The sequence below is a fragment of the Oratosquilla oratoria genome, chromosome 6, assembly GCF_046742065.1.
Source record: "Oratosquilla oratoria isolate Oo_2021 chromosome 6, ASM4674206v1, whole genome shotgun sequence".
Lineage (NCBI taxonomy): Eukaryota > Metazoa > Arthropoda > Malacostraca > Stomatopoda > Squillidae > Oratosquilla > Oratosquilla oratoria.
This window is the reverse complement of record NC_134782.1, coordinates 42,180,589-42,199,561: the sequence shown is the minus strand read 5'-3', so window position 1 is coordinate 42,199,561 and position 18,973 is coordinate 42,180,589. Positions and strand designations below refer to the sequence as shown.

Sequence of the window (18,973 nt, the reverse complement as noted above, 5' to 3'; positions counted from 1 at the left end):
CCCGTTTCGTCAAATTAAAAATTTGCCAAATTTCATTTCGCCAAATTTCACTTCTCCAAATTTCTTAAGTTAGGCGTTGGGTTACGTTTGGTTAGTAGAGAAAGTTTAGCGAAATGGGAATTTGGCAAAAAATGACGAAAATAGGAAGGTGGCAAAGCACAATTTGGCAAAATAGAAATTTGGCAAAATTGCTCGGCGAAACAGGAATTTGGTAAAAACCTAACAATCTGGTGAAATGAGAAACTGACAAACAATTGGGCGAAATAGGAATTTGGCCAAAAAGTGGCGAAAGAGGAATGTGGCAAGACACAATTTGACGAAATGGGAATTTAGTAATAAATATCAAGCGAAATAGCAATTTGGCAAAAACAACTGGGCGAACATAGATTTAAAAAAATGGCAAAATGAGAAATTTACAAACAATTGGGCGAAATGGGAATTTGTAAAAAAAAAAAAAAAAAAAGGCGAATTGATAATTTGGGTAACCATAATTTGGCGTAAAAAAACTTGGCAAAACGGTAATGATTTTCTTTGTTCTGACTGTGTCCGATTCTTTGCAATCGCACACATCTAGCAGCCTTCCGCATGTCGCTGGGGACACAGGTTCTATTCAAAAGTAAGTCTAAATTTTGTTTAAATCTCTATAGTTTCTTGATGATTACCACTTGTCCAGATTTTGCTACCTGTCCAGTATTCAACGTCTTTGTATCTAATTAGTTCTTTTGTATTTTGAGTTGATTGTCGACATTTTGTTTTTGAGTTTGATATTCTGTCGTTCACTTTATGGTATTCATGATTTATTTATTGACTTATTTCATTTGTTGTAATCTCACAAGGTTAATAATATATATTGATATATATTATATACATAATCATTAGTATATATCAATATAGTCTAGTTGATGTAATATAATAAACTAATAATCTTAGTTTGATTCAGACCGACTCTAAACAGAGCGTCTTGACGTCACAAAGCCTATTACGTCACTCATTAGCCGCACCTTGGCCGTAGCTACTGTCTGACCCGCATACAATCGTGTGCATATGCGCGTGTACGTATATCTGTGTGCATGCGTGTATGAATGTATGTAACCGGTTTACCAAACTTGTACACATAAATCATGATATGGATGAGGATAGCAGCGTCGGTTTTCCAATCAGATTTGAATTCAATGCATCCAATTTTTCCTTCTATGTAAGACTTACGTGTTTGTACTGAACTATGTTTACATGATTAAAATCATACGCGAAAAACATATTTTCTCTAATTTTCTATTCGTCATTTTCTTGTTCTTTTTTGTTATGTAGGCAGCTGTAGTTATGTGAAAATGGCAACTTTGCAAAGGCTGTTTCGATGCAAAAAATTCAGCATTTAATTCCCGGCATCTACCATTCCTAAAATTCATTAGACTATGAACCTTGTCAGCTTTGGTTCATTTTATTATCATTATCATCAATATAATTATTATTATTATTACTATTATTGCGACGTCTGCCAGATCAACCATCTATACAGTGTTATCGCTAAATTCGCATTTCGTAATGATAGCTAGTCAGGACTCTCACATGGGGGGCGGGGGGGATGCATATGTCATGGGGCAGTACATTTAGGGGGGCGGCAGTTCTAGTCTGGACATGCCGCCCACAATGCTGACAAAATAATTATAATAAAAAAGGGTCAAAGGAGCCCTGAATATTTTACCGCAATATACGAATTTTGCGTTAGAATCAAGAGAATATGAAATGTTTTCCTTATCCTTTCTACTATAGGGACATTATTAACATTTTTAAAATATGTTTAATTATTTCGCAAGCCAATAGCTATAATGGGTAGTAAGGAATGATGGAGATGGGAAGTGGTGATGGGGGAAGGTGTAGGGGAGAGTTTTTTTTTTCGAAATTCGGAAGTGAAGAATTAATCACTCCCACTGAGAACTTTGCCCAGGGGCTCAAATGATATAGTAAACCTAGAGAAATTTCACCTCTTTGGTAGCTTTGACTATTACTATTTCCTGACGTGCGGAGATAAATTCACATTAAGGCAAATAAAAGTTTTCTTTAATTAAGGAGATTTGTTATCAACATGTGATTTGGACACATGCGTAACATCGGAATAACTTTATTGCGTCAACTACGGTGTCCATATCTCTTCTTGACAACTGATGATATTATACATACTAGTTTACTACATTTGAGTACGAAAATATAATATTCAAAACTGTATCATATATTCGTTGACACTAAAATACTTGTATTACATACAGCTGTAAGGGTTAATTTTTCTTTGAAAAGTCAAGAAAAATAGAAAATGGCAAGGTTAAGTGGATGACTTTAAAAAAGGAAGAAATGATGTCGAACCTTTCGTCTACTATTTCTACTTCCTCCCATTTTTCTTACACCTGCATACTATCATTAGAGAAATCTATCACCTACTCTTCTCTGGTTGTGGTAATTTCCCTAGTATACCCTAGAAGTTAATCGCAGAGCCCTTGGAAGGCTGAAGTACACTGAACAGACGAAATAAAAAGTGTACACGAACAAATAACAATTTATGATACTACTACCACCAATATTATTACTACTACTAATCACAATATTAAAAGAAGAAGAAGAAGATATTTATCAAAAGTGTCTGCCATTCATAAATGAAAATTAATAAATACACTTAATTTAATAAACATGTACTTGTAGTAACAAGTTATACACTGCATGTGCTTTCTTTCCTGAACTTAAGTCTTCTTAAAGTTATAGACTGTATAGAAATATTTGTCAATTTGGGCATCTTTACCTATTTAGTTTGTATTTGCTTAATTATAATGTACAAAGAATCAACAGAGAAAGCAAGGAGTACAAAAACAGCAAAACATTTCAAAGTATCAAATAAGTCGAGAAAAAACACTAGGTAGATTAAAATGAAAAGGATGAAATACAGTGTTGATCTGAACAAGTTTCTCAATAAAACAGACCAAAGATGAGGAGAAGCGTGAAAATTACAGAAGCTATTGAAGATGGTAAATGTACTGTATTAAACATGTACATCAAATACTAGGTCTAGAGAAGGAGTAAATATTTTTTATAGTAGTGGAGAAATCAAATTTAGAGACAAATTTGTAGTGAATAGATAGACTAGAACTTCATCAAAAGCTCAACTCCAATAACCAAAATCCAGTCATATTCATCTGTAGGTATTAATAGTATACCAAAATGCTGGCATATTCATATTACTTTTTGAGCAGTTCTTCTCATTTTTTTTTCCAAGTGCCCTTACAGTTCTTGAATATTGGATGTAGTTTTGCTTGCACTGTGGCACCAGCAAGCATTAAGAGAGAGAGGACTCTATCATATTGGGTTTTTAATTCGTTTCAGAATTAGGAATCCATTTCCTTGTGGGCACATTTGGTGTGGTTTTCTGCATAAAGTAAAATAAATGTCTTTCCAAGGGGCATTTTGCTGCAATATATAGTCCCCTGGTGGTATTGTGAGCCAGGAATCCCAAGTAATTCAAGTCAGGGTTCACTTTGTTTTCACATGGGAAACTATTGGCCCTGCATCATTTGCTGTATGGATTGTGAATTGGGGCTTCCAAAAATGGGTGGATACAATTAAGGGTTCTTACATAGAACTACCAGTATGTACTTTTCATTTTCATGAGATCAAAAATATTACCCCAGAAGACACAGAATAAACAGTAATGGGGCTTTTGTCCACAAATTTCAAATTAAATATCTATATACCAATGGCTTTTTTTCCCCTTACAAGGGAGGTAGCCAAGTCAATAGGCACGTACTCACTCCCATCCACCACCCTTTCCTCCCTCTCATCTTAGCTCCTCATGGATGACAGGTCATCCCTGTATCCCACACAGTGCCCTGGGTCAGGATTAACCATAATGATGGACAAAAAATAAAGCCAATGGTGATTTTCACTTTTATATAAACATTATGATGCCCACATTTGTACATACATATACCAATTTGTACAAGTCATTCAAATTCTGGCATATCTCACTACCAAAGGCCTTTTAGTATACCTACATTTCTGTAACACATACATTTCAACCACTTCACCTTAGAAACACTTATTTTCACTCCCCCTCCCATATATTCCATCCTGCTTACAGTACCATGGCTACAATCACTCCTTTATACAATATTATCTTTAAATTTATCACCATGTACTTATTCCTCACATCAATTTTAATCATTAATAAATCCATTGCCTTTGGTATCTCTTGCAGAAGACCACAGCCTTCTGGTAACTGGAAACAGCCTGGCAGATCTACAAATCACCCAGGGAAGATATATTGTTGTCCAGGGGTTATCAGCATGGGTCACTGCAAAATGCTCCACAATAATACGTTTCACACAATCATTGGCGAATTGAATTTCACTAACTGGAAACTAGCAGCCTTATAAGGCTAGCAACAATTCTCAGGCTCTCCCATTGATTTCTCTGGTAACAGATATTGTTTGTGTTGTACCAGTGTGCGACTGTTTCTATGTTATCAGTTAACAGTAGCAAGAGGCAGGGAACATTCATTTGTCAGCTCTCCTTATGTGAAAAGGTGAAGGAAGTATGGTCAAAGCTGACAAAGACCCTGGGCCTGTTCTGGAGTTGGTCCAGATAGAGGGGAGGTTGTTACAAGTTTTGAAGTCGGGTGGCAGAGGAATGATCGTCTCCAGTGTCCATCTCACAGGACCACAAACTGCAGGTACACACTACACACACATTTACTTGCTTCTTTTACTCATCGTTCACCTTTATTCAAATTAAGATAAAAATAAACCTGTAGATCTTTTATCACCATCAAAGCCTTATACAAGATGTTCCAAAAATTGTACCCACTTTTTAAAATATTTCATAATGTTGCTGAAGCCATTGGTTTGTGTTATCATGTTTGGAAAATGGCAGTCGCCACTTTGAAATTAGAGAAAAGTTTAATTTTTTCTCTCTACTCTAGTCTCCCCTGCATGTTTGCAGGACCATCTTTTTCCAGATAAACGTTAACAAAGACAGTCAGTTTTGACATAATTATGAAACATTTGAAAGAGTGAGTATATTTTTTTGGAACGCCCTGCACATCTCAAACCAAGTTATAACTGAGCACCAATTCCAGAGGATATAAGATCAATGGCTAAGTTGATATGTTTACTAAGAAGCTGATGGTCTTTACCCTCACTGGCATTCTTTGACTTGAGAAACTTTAAAATGAACACCCTCAAGCTTAATCGAAGAGCCTTCAGTTTTGGGGACAGAGTCAGTTGTGAAAAAACTTTCTCAACAGTGTCAGTTCCTGTGGGATGAAGCAAAACCAACAAAAGAAACTGCCGAAGAAAACTTATACATTTGACATCTGCATCCATAAAAGAAATCTTCTTAAGCACAGATAAGTTTAGAGCATTATCAGCAACAAGATGACTAAGGAATTTAGCTAGATTAGTAACCTGTTGCTCTTTTAATTCTGATATAGCTTGGAATTTATCCCAAAGAGCAAACTGAGTGTATCTTTTGTACTTTTTGTCATACTGGCACATCTTTTCTGCAAGGTATGAATAGAATGGATTGTAAATTTTCCCTTTAAGACAACAAATCATCATAACATTAAATATTTCTTGCTCTTGGCTTGGAGGAAGACTCAACTGCAAAAGTTTTTCAAAGGCATCCAGGAAATCATGAGACCCCTCTGTCATGATGTATAAAATGTTCACCCTTGGAGGTCTGGACATCCGTAGCTTTGCTGCTCTTTTAATGAACTTTTCACTGTATTCTGTTTCAGCCTTGGCATCTTGCAAAGGAGTCACATCAGCCAACTTCTTCGAATCTGTGTCCATTTCACCAGCCCAAGCAGAACCCACAATCCACCATTTCCCTCTTTCCCGAGATTTCAACAAATCATCGAGACTGATTTTCAACTCTACTATTTGTTTCCCTTTGTGAACGAGTCCTCTGAGAACCTTCTTCAAGTGCTCAACATGACTTGGATCATAGTTTGGTACTTTGGCCATGTTGTTGTTCTTGATGGCTTGGACCACCTCAAGCATAAATTTAACTCTTGAAAAAGATTCCTCCTGATTTTCTTTAGTGACCTGGGCAGCCTGTTTCTGGATTTTTGTGATAAGTAGTTTCAGGGCAATTGGGTCATCTTTCCGGAGGGTGAAACCTACGCTGCGCAGTACTAACAGAATGAGCTCCACCTGAAAGGGAACAATAATTGTTATGAGTAATTTCATCATGTATTTTAATGTTATACCTAATACATAGTCCTAGTCCTTCCATACATGACCTAATCTTCATTATAAACCTAAATATATACATACAACAAAATGCCCTTTTCCTCTTGTGAATGGGGGTGGCCAAATCAAATAAAATTCAAGACATTACAAACCTAAATAAAGTAATTACACATACCAACGGCTTTTTCCCCCTTACAAGAGAGGTACCCAAAGTCAAAATACATAATTCCACTCCCACCCATTTCATTCCAACTCACTCCACTCCCATTTACCACCCATCACTACCTCTTTTCTTGGTTCCTCCCCCAATATATATATATATATATATATATATATATATATACACACACACACATATACTGTATAAGAATAAAAAAAGTAAATAAAAATAAATAAATAATAATGCATACATACATACATATACCAAGGGCTTTTTTCCCCTTACAAGGGAGATAGTCAAAGGAATAAATCCACTCCCACCCCTTTCATCACCACACACTCCATTCCTATTTACCGCCCCTCCCTCCCTCTTACCTTGGCTCCAAAGATCCTTTTAGTAATTAAATTACGGTTGTCATTGTTGTACTTTAGACTGGCTGAGCAGTACCGTTTCCCTGAGGAAAACCATGGCTGGGGATATGGGACTGTTTAGCCAAACAGCCAAGGGAATGACAACAACAACAGCCATAAATTAATTACTGAAAGGATCTTTGGTACAAGCATACAAATCAGTGATTTACTAAATATGAAAATCAATAATCAAGTTTCCTTTTAACTTATGAAAGTCCTTCCAAATTCTGGTAGTTTGGGATTTATTTGTTTACTTTATGTTTATGGTTCCATGCTGTGATAAATGGAAGGAAGTGGGTGAGGGATGGGGGTAGGGTGAGGGAGATATGTGTCAATGATATTTTGACGCAGCCCGAGGGAATTTCTCCCCATCTTCTCTTTCTCTGCATGAGGGGATGGAGAGGGGGGGTCACTAATTAAATGAAGCAGCCTTGCTGTCCTGCTACATTCCTTCTGACCCAGGGCAGTGTGTGAGATGCAGGAATGACCTGCCATCCAGGAGGAGCCAAGAAAAGAGGGAGGGAGGGGTCGTGAATGGGAGTGGAGTATGTGGGGATGAAATGGGTGGGAGTGGGTTTATGCCTTTGACTTTGGCTACCTCCCTTGTAAGGGGAAAAAAGCCCTTGGTATATGTATGCATGTACGTATGTATAACAATTGCATATAAAGTATTAGATTCCTTCAAGGACCTGTGCCACCTGCAGGGGTGGCAAGGGCTTCTTGTGACAGTTTGGCCCCTAATTCCTTCCATGTTGGTGGTTCTTGGGGTGGTCCCATGATGCAGATGCTGCCACACCACCAGGACCTTAACTTATGGTACATACAGGTGGAGGTGAGGATGTTGGCCACTTTTATGGGCAGCAAAATGATTTTTGTTTTCTATTGGTATCTTTTTTGCAAGACTACCTCTTGCCAACTGTCACTGGTCTCTGCATTTCATACCATTTAGTAATTCATCAACCAATAGTTAGTGATGTTAGTAAGTTTGCAGACGACATTAAAATAGGATGCCTAATCAGGTTAGGAGACGACGCAGAGATTCTGCAGGATGATCTTAACAAATTGTTCACATGGTCGGTGAAATGGCAAATGAACTTCAATATCTCTAAGTATAGCGTGTTAAACGTAGGGCTACACAACCCTGAGGTACAGCTTAGATAACACGCTCTTAGAGAAAACTGAGTGCGAGAGAGACTTGGGAGTTCTAGTGAGTCCGGACCCTAAAACCTGGAAACAGTGCATTAGTGCCAGGAATAAAGCTAACAGAGCATTAGGTTTTATTGCATGGACGGTAACAAACAGAAGTGCAGAGGTAATTATTAAACTCTATCTAGTAATAGTTAGACCCATCCTTGATTATGCGGTACAGTTTTGGTCTCCGTCCTACAGAATGGACATCAATTCACTAGAATTAGTACAGAGAAGAATGACCAAAATTATACAAGGACTTAGAAATTTGCCTTACGAAGAGAGGCTTAGGCACCTTAACTTACACTCTCTGGAAAGATGCAGAGTGGGGTGATCTAATAGTGGTGTTCAAGTGGATGAAAGGCTTTAACAAGGGTGATGCAAACTGGGTGGTCAACGAATGGAATAAACTTAGTAACCATGTAGTAAGCACTGAAACTATCAGTTTTTTTAAGAAACGATTAGACAACTTTATGGATGGGGATGACAGGTGGTGATGGATACAGAGCTGCCTAGTGTAGGCCTTATGGTCTCTTGCAGTCTCCTTCATTCTTATGTTCTTATAATAATTTGAAATTGTATCAAATGATCCCAAATAATAATGATAACCAATGTGGTTCAAAACAGTCCCTGGGCCCAACCACAGATCTCTCTAGGAAGAGACTTTGGATTGTTGTCTGTGTTGCTTTGATGATGCAGGACTGTTTCTGTGTCACCTGCTGAAAGTAGCAGGAGCAGGGGAGCAGCTGTTGATTATCAGTTAAGGAAGAAGTGTTAGAAATAGAGTTAAGGTTGATAGAAAGAGACTCTTGGGCCCTCTCTGGAGACTAAGTGTCAGGCCCTTAGGGGTGCACCTCCTGATCAAGGTGAAGGGGTTGACAAGTTTCGAAAATGGAGGCCAATGCTGTCCATCTTGCACAACCACTGGTACCTAATACATGATCATAATTTTTTTTTTTTTAAATATCAGTATCTCTTCTTAATGGAAGCATGTAAGTCTTACTCCTTATTCACTGGTTTGAGTTCTGAATTTCTCTCCAATACCCAGCAGTGACTTTTAGCTGCCCTAAGAGTCCAAGCAAAAGAACAGAGAAGGCAGCTTTGCCTTCAGCTACACACCTCTTGATGTATGCTCCTCACTTTTTTATTAATTCAAAATATATTTAAATATGCACGAAGAACCTGGTCAAATTAAAAAGGAAATTAAGAAGAAAGTTAAACTTTTATATTTTGGCTAATAGAAGTTTAACATTATTCTTAGCTTCCTTTTCAATTCCGACTGTGGGTTTTTCGTGCATTTCACATATGTGCTACTACATTTTGTCCCAGTGATATCTAAATACAGTGATCCCTCATTTTTCGCGGTTAATGGGGACCAGAACCCCCCACGAAAGGTGAAAAACCAAGAAGTAGGATTGCCCTCCCCCGTCCCTAGGAATTTTCGTGTATGTGTATGTGGGTACCAGAATGTTTAAAATATGTAAACAGTATTTATACTTTACATATTTGAGACAAAGATTACAAAAGTACATGTATTTACTTAAATCGCTAATTATAAAACCTAATACAGTAATTAACATTGATTATACAGTAATTAAGGGGGATCAGACGCACCGATAGAAAAAAAAAAAAAAAAAAATATATATATATATATATATCGACTTGATATTTTTACAGTATAATCAAATTATTATTTTCCATATTCCATGAGAATTTGAACGCTGTATGTCCGCCTTTTCATCCGTCAGTCCATATGATGTCATTGATGTCGTCACAAATGTTTTCAGATATAAATACTTTACCTAGACTAACCTTCTTTTGCATGTAAAATCTCAAATACCATACAAATAGCATGTAGTTTCATTTTCCCTAAAATCTTAATATATTAAGATATACACAGGTCATAAAATGCATGACTTTGTGATGTCAGTGCCGCACTGAGTGTGTTTTTATCCGATAAAATTCCCTCTAGCTTATCTATCATTTTAATCATTTATCAAAAATTACATGAGAAAGGCACAACATTCATGTGTTAGCATGGTAAGTTTCAAGAAAATTTGATTATTTTTTGATGATTTTTTTTATAAATATTTTGGAAAAACCTGGAAAGCATTGAAGCCGCGAAACGTGAAGCGGTGAGGGAACACTGTATGTTAAGCTTTAGCCTCATATCACAATTGTTCAGATGTTTAAAAATTTGAGGAAATTCAAATTATTGATGTTTTACTATAATGCTTCTGATATCATCATTATTATAATTTCAGTGCCATCCAGCATATAGAATCAACAATGGCAAGCGGAGCCACCAAAAATTTAAATTGTGAAATTTTATCTGTATCACACCCATGCACATTAAAAGATCCAAACCTTAGGGTTCTGGTTGGAAAACTCCACCCAGACCCTCTCATACTTTGACTTCTTGTGGGAGTTTACCTCTCTATTTCTCACAGCGTAAGATGTAAGATAACTTACACAAAGAATCTTCATACGAAAAAGTGAACAATCAAAGAAGCAGTGGTGAGGAAGTGTGAAAAAGTGGTAGAAAAATTCCCTGTTGCTCACCCATGTATGACCACCGTTCACCACCCACTATCTTGAAATGACAAAATGTGAGACTTCGCTACATCACCACGCCTAAACTAAGGCAAATAATTAACAAATATTTGGTTTTCCTATACTTTTCCATGCAATCTTTCATTTCATAACAGTAAAAAATTCTCTTGAGTTTCTTTTTTTGAATCCCCAAACGCCTGCAAAAGGAAAGGATAGCTTTAGATCAGGGGTTCCCAAACTTTTCAGCTCATCGACCCCCTAGTAAAGTTTAAGATTTTCTATGGACCCCCAAACTATTAATTCACAAATTATGTCAGTTTATTATCATTATTGGTGTTGTTATTGTTATTAATGCTAGTAATATTATTATTATTATTACAGTTATCATCATCATCATTATTATTATTATTATTATCATTACCCTTATTATTATTACTATTAATATCATTATTCTTACAGTTCACTGTAAGAATAAGATCACTGAAAGATCCTGTGCTTGTGGCAGGATCGGAGGAGGGATTGAGGAAGTTGGTGACAGAGTTTGGGAGAGTGTGTGATAGAAGAAAGCTAAAGATAAATGTGGGTAAAAGTAAGGTGATGAGATGTACAAGAGGTGAAAGTGGCAGTAGACTGGAAGTGAGCATTAAGGGAGAGCGACTGGAGGAAGTGGATAGTTTTAGATACTTGGGTGCAAATGTGGCAGGAAAAGGTGGAGTGAAGGTGGAGGTAGAATGTAGATTGAGAGAAGTGAGTAAATGCCTTGGTGGATTAAAAAGTGTAATGAGGAATAGATATTTGGGAATGGATGCTAAGAGGAGACTATATGAAGCAGTGATTGTGCCAACAGCACTGTATGGGGCAGAAACATGGAACATATGAGAGGAAGAGAGAAGGAGTTTGAATGTGTTTGAGATGAGGTGTCTGAGAAGTATGATGGGGGTTACTAGGCTAGATAGAGTGAGAAATGAGGAGGTGAGGAGGAGAACAGGGGTGGAAAGGGAGTTGTTGTTGTTGTCGTTCCCTAGACTGTCTGTCCGAGCAGTCCCGTCTCCCCAAGGAATGCCATAGCCGAAACTGGGTTTTCCCACAAATCCTTTATAGAGCGTATGTTGTGTTGTTTGCGTGCATGATTGTGTATAATGCAGTCTTCCATTATGTGTTGTATGGTATGGGGTGAAGTGTTACATCCTGGGCAGCTGTTCACAACGCGGTCATCCAGCCTCTTCTGGTAGCTTAGAAGTGCTGGGTGGTGACCGCACCGCAGTCTGGCCAAGTGGACTCTGTCCTTTCGTGGGAGAGAGGATTCAGAAGGGTGGATATCAGGGGGTCTGGCATGCAGCAGTGTGTTGTCTTTCAGTGTGTTAATGGAGAGGTGAGTGATATGATTATGAATATGTTTCCGGAGGCTGGTATTTGGTGGTTGTGGAGGAAGAGAAGAGAGTATCTGTGCGTGATAAAGGTCTTTGGGTGTTGTTTTAATGTTTCTTGGTGTGTGTGGGTGTTCTGCTATGTAGTGTAGCGGGTGTAATGTGTTTGTGGTGGCTGCGGCAAGTGTTTGTGTGCCTCTCATGTCGAGGTGGTCCTTGACTTTGAGGACTTTTGTTTCATGGTGTAAATGGTCTGTAGGTGTTGTATTTGTGCAGCCTGTAATTGTTTTTAGGGCTTTGTTTTGTATGATTTGAAGGGTGTTGTGGTGTGTCTCACTGAGATTAGGAGCCCATGCAGGACTCGCATAATTCAACACTGAGCGTATGCATTGTTTGTATATTGTTATATTAGTTTCTTTGTTTTGTCCAAATGTTGTTCCAGTGATTGATTTAAGTGCGTTAAGTCTGAGTGTGCATTTGTTTTTTATGTTTGTGATGTGTTGTTTGAAAGACATGGATGTATCATATGTTACACCAAGAATTTTCGGTGTGTTTGTGTGTGGTATTAGAGTGTTGTTGATGTAGAGATGAGGTATGTATTTGTGTTCTTTTGTCCAGTTGGTGAGAAGTGTTGCTGTAGATTTGGTTGGAGCTATTTTGAGTCTGTTTGTGATGAACCATGTGTTGAGTGTGTCAAGGTATGGCTGGATTATTTCTGCAGCTTTGTCTGTGTTACGATGAGTGCATGTGATTGTTATGTCGTCTGCGTAGGAAGAGATTTGTATTTCTGAGGTGTCTGGCGTGGGTAAGTCATGCATGTATAGATTAAATAGTGTGGGGGATAGAACTGAGCCCTGTGGTACTCCGTTCTTAATGTTTCTGATGTGCGATGATTGGCCATTATATGACACATAAGCATTCCTACCTGCCAGATAATTGGCCAGCCATCTTTTGGTGTTATTGTGCATGTCTGTGTTATATATTTTATTTGTTAGGTTGTGGCGGGGGATAGCATCAAAAGCTTTACTAATGTCTAATGTTATAAGAAGTGTTCTTTGGTGGGGCCTATCTGAATTGATGCCATCTAAAATTCTTTGTGTGAGGTTTGTCAGAAGAGTGTTTGTGGAGTGTAGTGGCCTAAAACCGTGTTGTGAGTCAGCAAGGGGAATATGTGGTGTGACAAGTTTAAGTATTAGGCGTTCAATGACTTTAGAGGGGGTGCAGAGAAGTGTGATTGGGCGGTGCGATGTTGGGATTGTTGGGTCTTTGTTCGGTTTTGGAATGGTGATTATTTTACCATGCTTCCAGATGTCGGGTATAGTGTTGTGTGAATAGCTGTAGTTTGCAATGTTTGTGAGTGCATGTATACCTTGTGGTCCAATGTGTTTTAGGTGGATGTTGCTTATGTTATCAGGGCCACAGGCAGATGAGTGCTTGAGACTATGTATTATGAGTTTTGTCTGACTGTCTATGAAGGGTATATAGTCTGAGTCTGTGGGAAAGTCTTTCTTACGTCGAATGGTGCATCGGTCGTCAGGGTGAGAGGTGAGATGGCTTGTCTGTGCAAAATGACGTATGAGTGCGTTTGCCTGTTGTCTGTTTGAGGGTAGATTATCTGTTGTTGTGATTATTGCTGCGTGAGAGCGTGTAGTGTTACTGTTGGATAGTGTAATGCTGTTGAGTGTTTTGTACAATTTGCTGGTGTTTGTTTTGTGATCAAGTGTATTGATAAAGTACTGGAGCTGCAGCGTCTACGTCGTGGGACCACCCCCCAACCCCAAGAGTTGGGGGCCAAACGGCAGCAACTACCCCTGGCCACCGGCTCTACGCAGGTGGCACCAATCCCCTTGAGGAAAAAGGAGTTGGGAGATAGGGTTGATGAAAGAATATTAGGATGGTTTGGACACATGGAAAGAATGAGTGAAGAAAGACTAGTAAAAGAGGTATGGAAGGCAGATGTGGAGGGAGTGAACATGAGGGGGCGTCCTATGATGAGGTGGATGGATGGGGTGAAGGGGGCTTTGGGGAAGAAGGGAATGTCTGTTGAGGAAGGACGGGAGAAGACAGAAGACAGGGGTGAATGGAGAATGGTTGTATATGGATGATGTTGTGATGCATGAGGGGAATGGGTGGGGGGATGAGGGGTGAGGTAGTATGTGTGAGCAGAATTTGACGCAGCCCGAAGGGATTTCTCACCGTCTTCTCCTTTTATGTATAGGGGGACGGAGGGGGGGGGGGGGGTCGCTGATTTAATGAAGTGGCCTTGCTGTGGATGTGCTGTCTTGTGACCCTGCTTCTAACCCAGGGCAGTGGACAAGGTGCAGGGATGACCCGTCATCCAGGAGGTGCTAAGATAGGAGGGAGGGTGGAGGGGTGTGGAGTGTATTCAGGGATGGAATGGGTGGGAATGATTTTATGCCTTTTCCTTTTTGGCTACCTCCCTTGTAAGGGGGAAAAAGCCTTGGTATATGTATGTATATGTATGTAATATAATTATTATTATTTCTATTATTTTTATCATTATTATAATTTTAGTTATCAATAGTGTTATTATCATCATTTTGATCCGTTATAAAAGGGTTAAATGGCAACATTCATCAAGACAACGGCGTTCCAATAATGATACAGACACTTTCACATATACATAAACATAAGTGTTTTAAAATAAATATTCATGATTTAGCAATAGCTTTAAGAGTGATATATATTCTTTACTATATTACTATAAGTAATATTCAAGCCAATAATATTACACAAGCTCGTCATCTTGATGTTCATTCATGATGTGGTTGTGTGTATGTGAGATTCTCCCTACATGCACAGAATGGGAGGAACTGACATGGGTTTTCTTTAAGTTTAGATATTGGTTGGTTGATTATTCTCACTCTTTCAGTATGGGAAGACAACAGGATCATTTTATGGTGGCCATTTAATTTTAGACTGCCTTTCGACCCATAGTAATTTACTGACCCCTTTTGACCCCCTAGTAATCTACTGACCCCCTTTCGACCCCTTGGATTGTTTCATTGACCCCCTAGCAATCTATTGACCCCCTTTTGACCCCTTGGATTGTTTCATTGACCCCCTTTCGACCCCTTGGATGGTCTCATCGACCACTTTGGGAACCCCTGCTTTAGATACTTGGGGTGACATATGGCAGGAAAGGGAGGAGTGGAGGTGGAGGCAAATTATACACTGAGAGACGCAAAAGTGCCTTGGGGGATTAAAAAGTGTAATGAGAAATAGGCATTTGGGAATGGATATGCAAAAAGGAGATTATATGATGGGGTGATTGTGCCAACAGCACTATATGGGGCAGAGACATGGAATTTAAGAGAGGCAGAGTGGAAAAGTTTAAATGTATTTGAGATGAAATGTCTGTGAAGTATGGTGGTAAGGGTTACAAGGTTGGACAGAGTGAGAAACGAAGAGGTGAAGAGGAGAGGGGGAGTGGAAAAGGAGATGGGATGGTTGATGAGAAAGTATTGGGATGGTTTGGATATATGGAAAGACTGAGTGAAGAAAGATTAATAAAAGAGGTGTGGAAGGCAGAGGTGGGTGGAGTGAATATGAAGGGGCAACTGAGGATGAGATGGATGGATGGTATGAAATTGGTGTGAGCAAGAGGGTTATGTCTATTAAGCAAGGAAGGGAGCAGGCAAGAGAAAGGGGTGAATGGAGAATGGCTGTGTATAGATGACACTATGATCTAAAGAAGGAGGTGGTGGATGGGGTGTTAGGGAGTGGTTATGTGTCAATGACATTTTGATGCAGCCCAAAGGGCTTCTATTTTTCTGCATGAGGGGTCATTGATTAAGTGAAGCAGCCTTGCTGTGGATGTGTTATGTCTTGTTGTGTTGTTTCTGACCCAGGGCAGTGGGCAGGATACAGGGATGACCTGTCATCCACAAGAAGCTACGATGACAGGGAGGGAAGGGTGGTGGATGGAAGTGGGTATATGCCTTTTGACTTTGGCTACCTCCCGGGTAAGGGGGAAAAAAGCCTTTGATATATGGATGGATGGAAACTTTACACTTCACATTTGATTATTATGAGGCATGGTTAGCTAAAAATAAACGAGAATACAATTGCCCTTGAATTACCAGACCCTATCTAATTTACTTCAGAAGCAACCACCAAAATCCAGTGACTCCGAATAAATTTCCAAGTCACCCCTCCCCCCCAACTATATTATCATGGCATATCAAAACCTATCTTCCCAATCCTTGGTAAGTATGATAATAAATCACAGTAAATATGTTGAATTTTTTATATTTATCAAACTGATGGGCTCCCACTTTTGTTTATTAAATCAAAGGATGGGTTTACTTTATCCAACATACCCAACAACTGAAAATACAAGTTTTGTCAAAGAGCTTTATGAGAAAAGGGAAACATAACCAACTCACCTCCTTATTCCCAAAAGTGGCAGCAAGTTTCTGAAGAATGTCATAAATGAGCTGAGCACTAACGACTTTGAAGTTGTACAGGTGGCACACAAACATAAGAAGATTGTCCAGCTCTTTGGACTCCTCCTCAACAGTTCCCTCTTCCATTTGGTCGTTCCATTTCAATACGAAGTCATTCATGAGATGCATGCCAACCTGAAAAAGAAAAAAGTTCCATCAGAATCAATCAGTTAACTATCTGCTGTTATAGTATCAACAGCCACATTCAACCTGTTCATCAGTGACCTCTGTACCCCACACCCTGAACACATCACACCTCTCACAACATCATACCAACACAACTACAAAATGGCTGCCAAAAATACATGAAAACATTGACAAACCATCATAACTAGTGGTTTTACGGTAGTAAATTTGATGACATCATAACATAAACTTAATTCTACAATAAACTGAATACTTGAAGACACCAACACTGGATGATATCCTGTGTTACAGGTCAGTACTAAATCAAAATTTTGATTAATTCAACCAACACAATATTGAACATACCCAATACAGCATTTCTTTGTCTGATCTCTCTGGATTGGATTTTGTGAATTTCATTCCCTAACTAAACCTGATCTAACCACTTGGAATTGGCTCTGGGGGGACAAACAAATATAGACTGCATTTCAACTCCATGAAGAACTTTCTTTATGCCTAACTGAACCACAATGATAGTCTTTATTTAGGTTCAAACCTCTTTACAACTCAGAGTCAGTACCAAATGTGGTCTTGATTGACTAAGACCTGATTTCATCTTGAATCTGTCCCCTCAGCTGAATATTGAATACTGTCTGCAGTGTCAGCATTTGTTTGTCTATTCCTCCCTAGAGAGCCTGTGCTACTGTGAGTGTGTCCCCAGACAGGTGGAATTACATGAAAGATACACACCACCTGAAAAAAAGAAGTTTTATTTCTTGAGCAGAAGGTTAAGTCAAGTTTGGTTAGGTTGGGTTAGATTATGAATAAGCTGGATTGGTAACCAATTGTCTATCATGGCATTGATACTTCTACTAATCATTTCCAATTAGCTTCAGGGGAACTGATGAACCTGTGTTGGGAATGTCATTTTGGTAGGAATTATTTCTTTCTCAATAATAGCTTTGAAAACCACTGAAATTTTCACTACAACTTTTGGAGACAAGAGTCAAGTGTAAAATAAAAATAAAAATTAACATAAACCCTTACCTCTGAGCCTGCATTTGCTGACAGCACAGCAAGTAATAATGCATGTTCCTGCATGAGACGCTCTGGAGCCATGACTGGTGTCACCAAAGATTCCATGAACAAGCCACTTAGGGTTTCATTCAAATCATTTCTGCTATTATTTGAATACATGCTCTCAATCTGGTTTGCAATACCACCCATATTGCTCTCAGCAACTCTGTTCAAGAGGCCTTTTAACTGCCTCCTTAATCGATTAAGCCTCTCTTTCTTTTTCTCTGTTGAATCCAGGGCCATGAGTTTACGCAATGCTGGTGGTACATATCTCCCACCCTGGTGTGCTGGCACTTCATCATTGACGACATTTCCCTCCTTGTCACGGAGTCGGCCATAGATGTCTTCAGACAGATCTTCAGTCTTTGCACTATCATGTTCTACAGTTTCACTATCATCTACCTCATTTTGTGAAGGATCACTGCCTGTATTTTGCAACAACTCTTCTGCATCTGCCTCAAGATTTGTCAACTTTTTTCTTTTCTTTTTCTTTTTCTGTGGTTCTTCAATTTCTAAAGATTCCTCTGAAAGCTTTCTTTTCCGATTTGTGCCATCTTTTATTTCTTCAGGATTTTCATTAACTTTTTGTACTATGGGTTTTTCATTTTCTTCTTCACACATGTCACTTTTGTCATCTTCAGCCTGACAGGTCTTTAGTATTGAAGTTTTTTTCTTTTTCTTTTTAACTTTTGTTTGAATATCCTTGGATGAGCTCTCTTCACTTGTTTCACTGATGTTGAAAGTAACACTCTTTTTCTTTTTCTTCTTTTTTCTTTGATCCTCATTTTGGTCTAAAGCTTCCCCATCCTTCTTAATTTCTGAAGTTTCTTTCGTTTCTGCTTCCGACTCTTCCTTGTCTACTAAATTTACATTCTCACCATTTTGTTCACCTTTTCTTTTCTTCTTTTTCTTCTTCTTCTTCTTACTTACAATGTCATCTTGGTTCTCATCTGCTTCATCGTCAGGTGTCAGAGCTGTTGTTACTACATTATTCTTTTTTGGTGTCACCTCTTCATTACTGATCTTGCAATTAGATTCCTCATTTTCTGTGGCTTCTATTATACCTCCTTTTTCAGTCAAAGTAATATCATTATCTACATTTTTCTTCTTTTTCTTTTTCCTTTTTTTAGCCTGAAGTTCTCCGCACTGTGTGTTTTCGATATCTTCCTTCACACTATCTACAGCTGATTCCCTACTATGTTCATCACCTTTTTCCTTTTCAACTACAGTCTTTACTATATTATCATCTTTAACTACTTGATCATTACCTGAAATTTCATTTACTTCTGATTGTTCTTGTGTTTCAAAGCTTTCATCCCCATCAGATATCCTCAATGATTTTCTCTTTTTCTTTCTTTTTAAAATCAATGATGCATCTGAATCACTGTCC

The 18,973-nt window shown here is 38.6% G+C and overlaps 1 protein-coding gene across 1 annotated transcript in view; it reads right to left on the bottom strand.

Moving 5' to 3' along the window:
• Positions 1–2,088: 2,088 nt before the first annotated feature.
• LOC143026450 (uncharacterized) overlaps positions 2,089–18,973 on the bottom strand; it is an 18,305-nt gene continuing 1,420 nt past the window's right edge. The window contains exons 1-3 of the mRNA XM_076186855.1: positions 17,554–18,973; positions 16,321–16,515; positions 2,089–6,194 (exon numbers count right to left, since the gene is read on the bottom strand). The exon at positions 17,554–18,973 is cut by the window's right edge and continues 1,420 nt beyond it. Coding sequence (XP_076042970.1) covers positions 5,094–6,194; positions 16,321–16,515; positions 17,554–18,973 — 2,716 coding nt within the window. The 3' untranslated portion in view covers positions 2,089–5,093. The remainder of the gene's footprint in view (positions 6,195–16,320; positions 16,516–17,553) is intronic.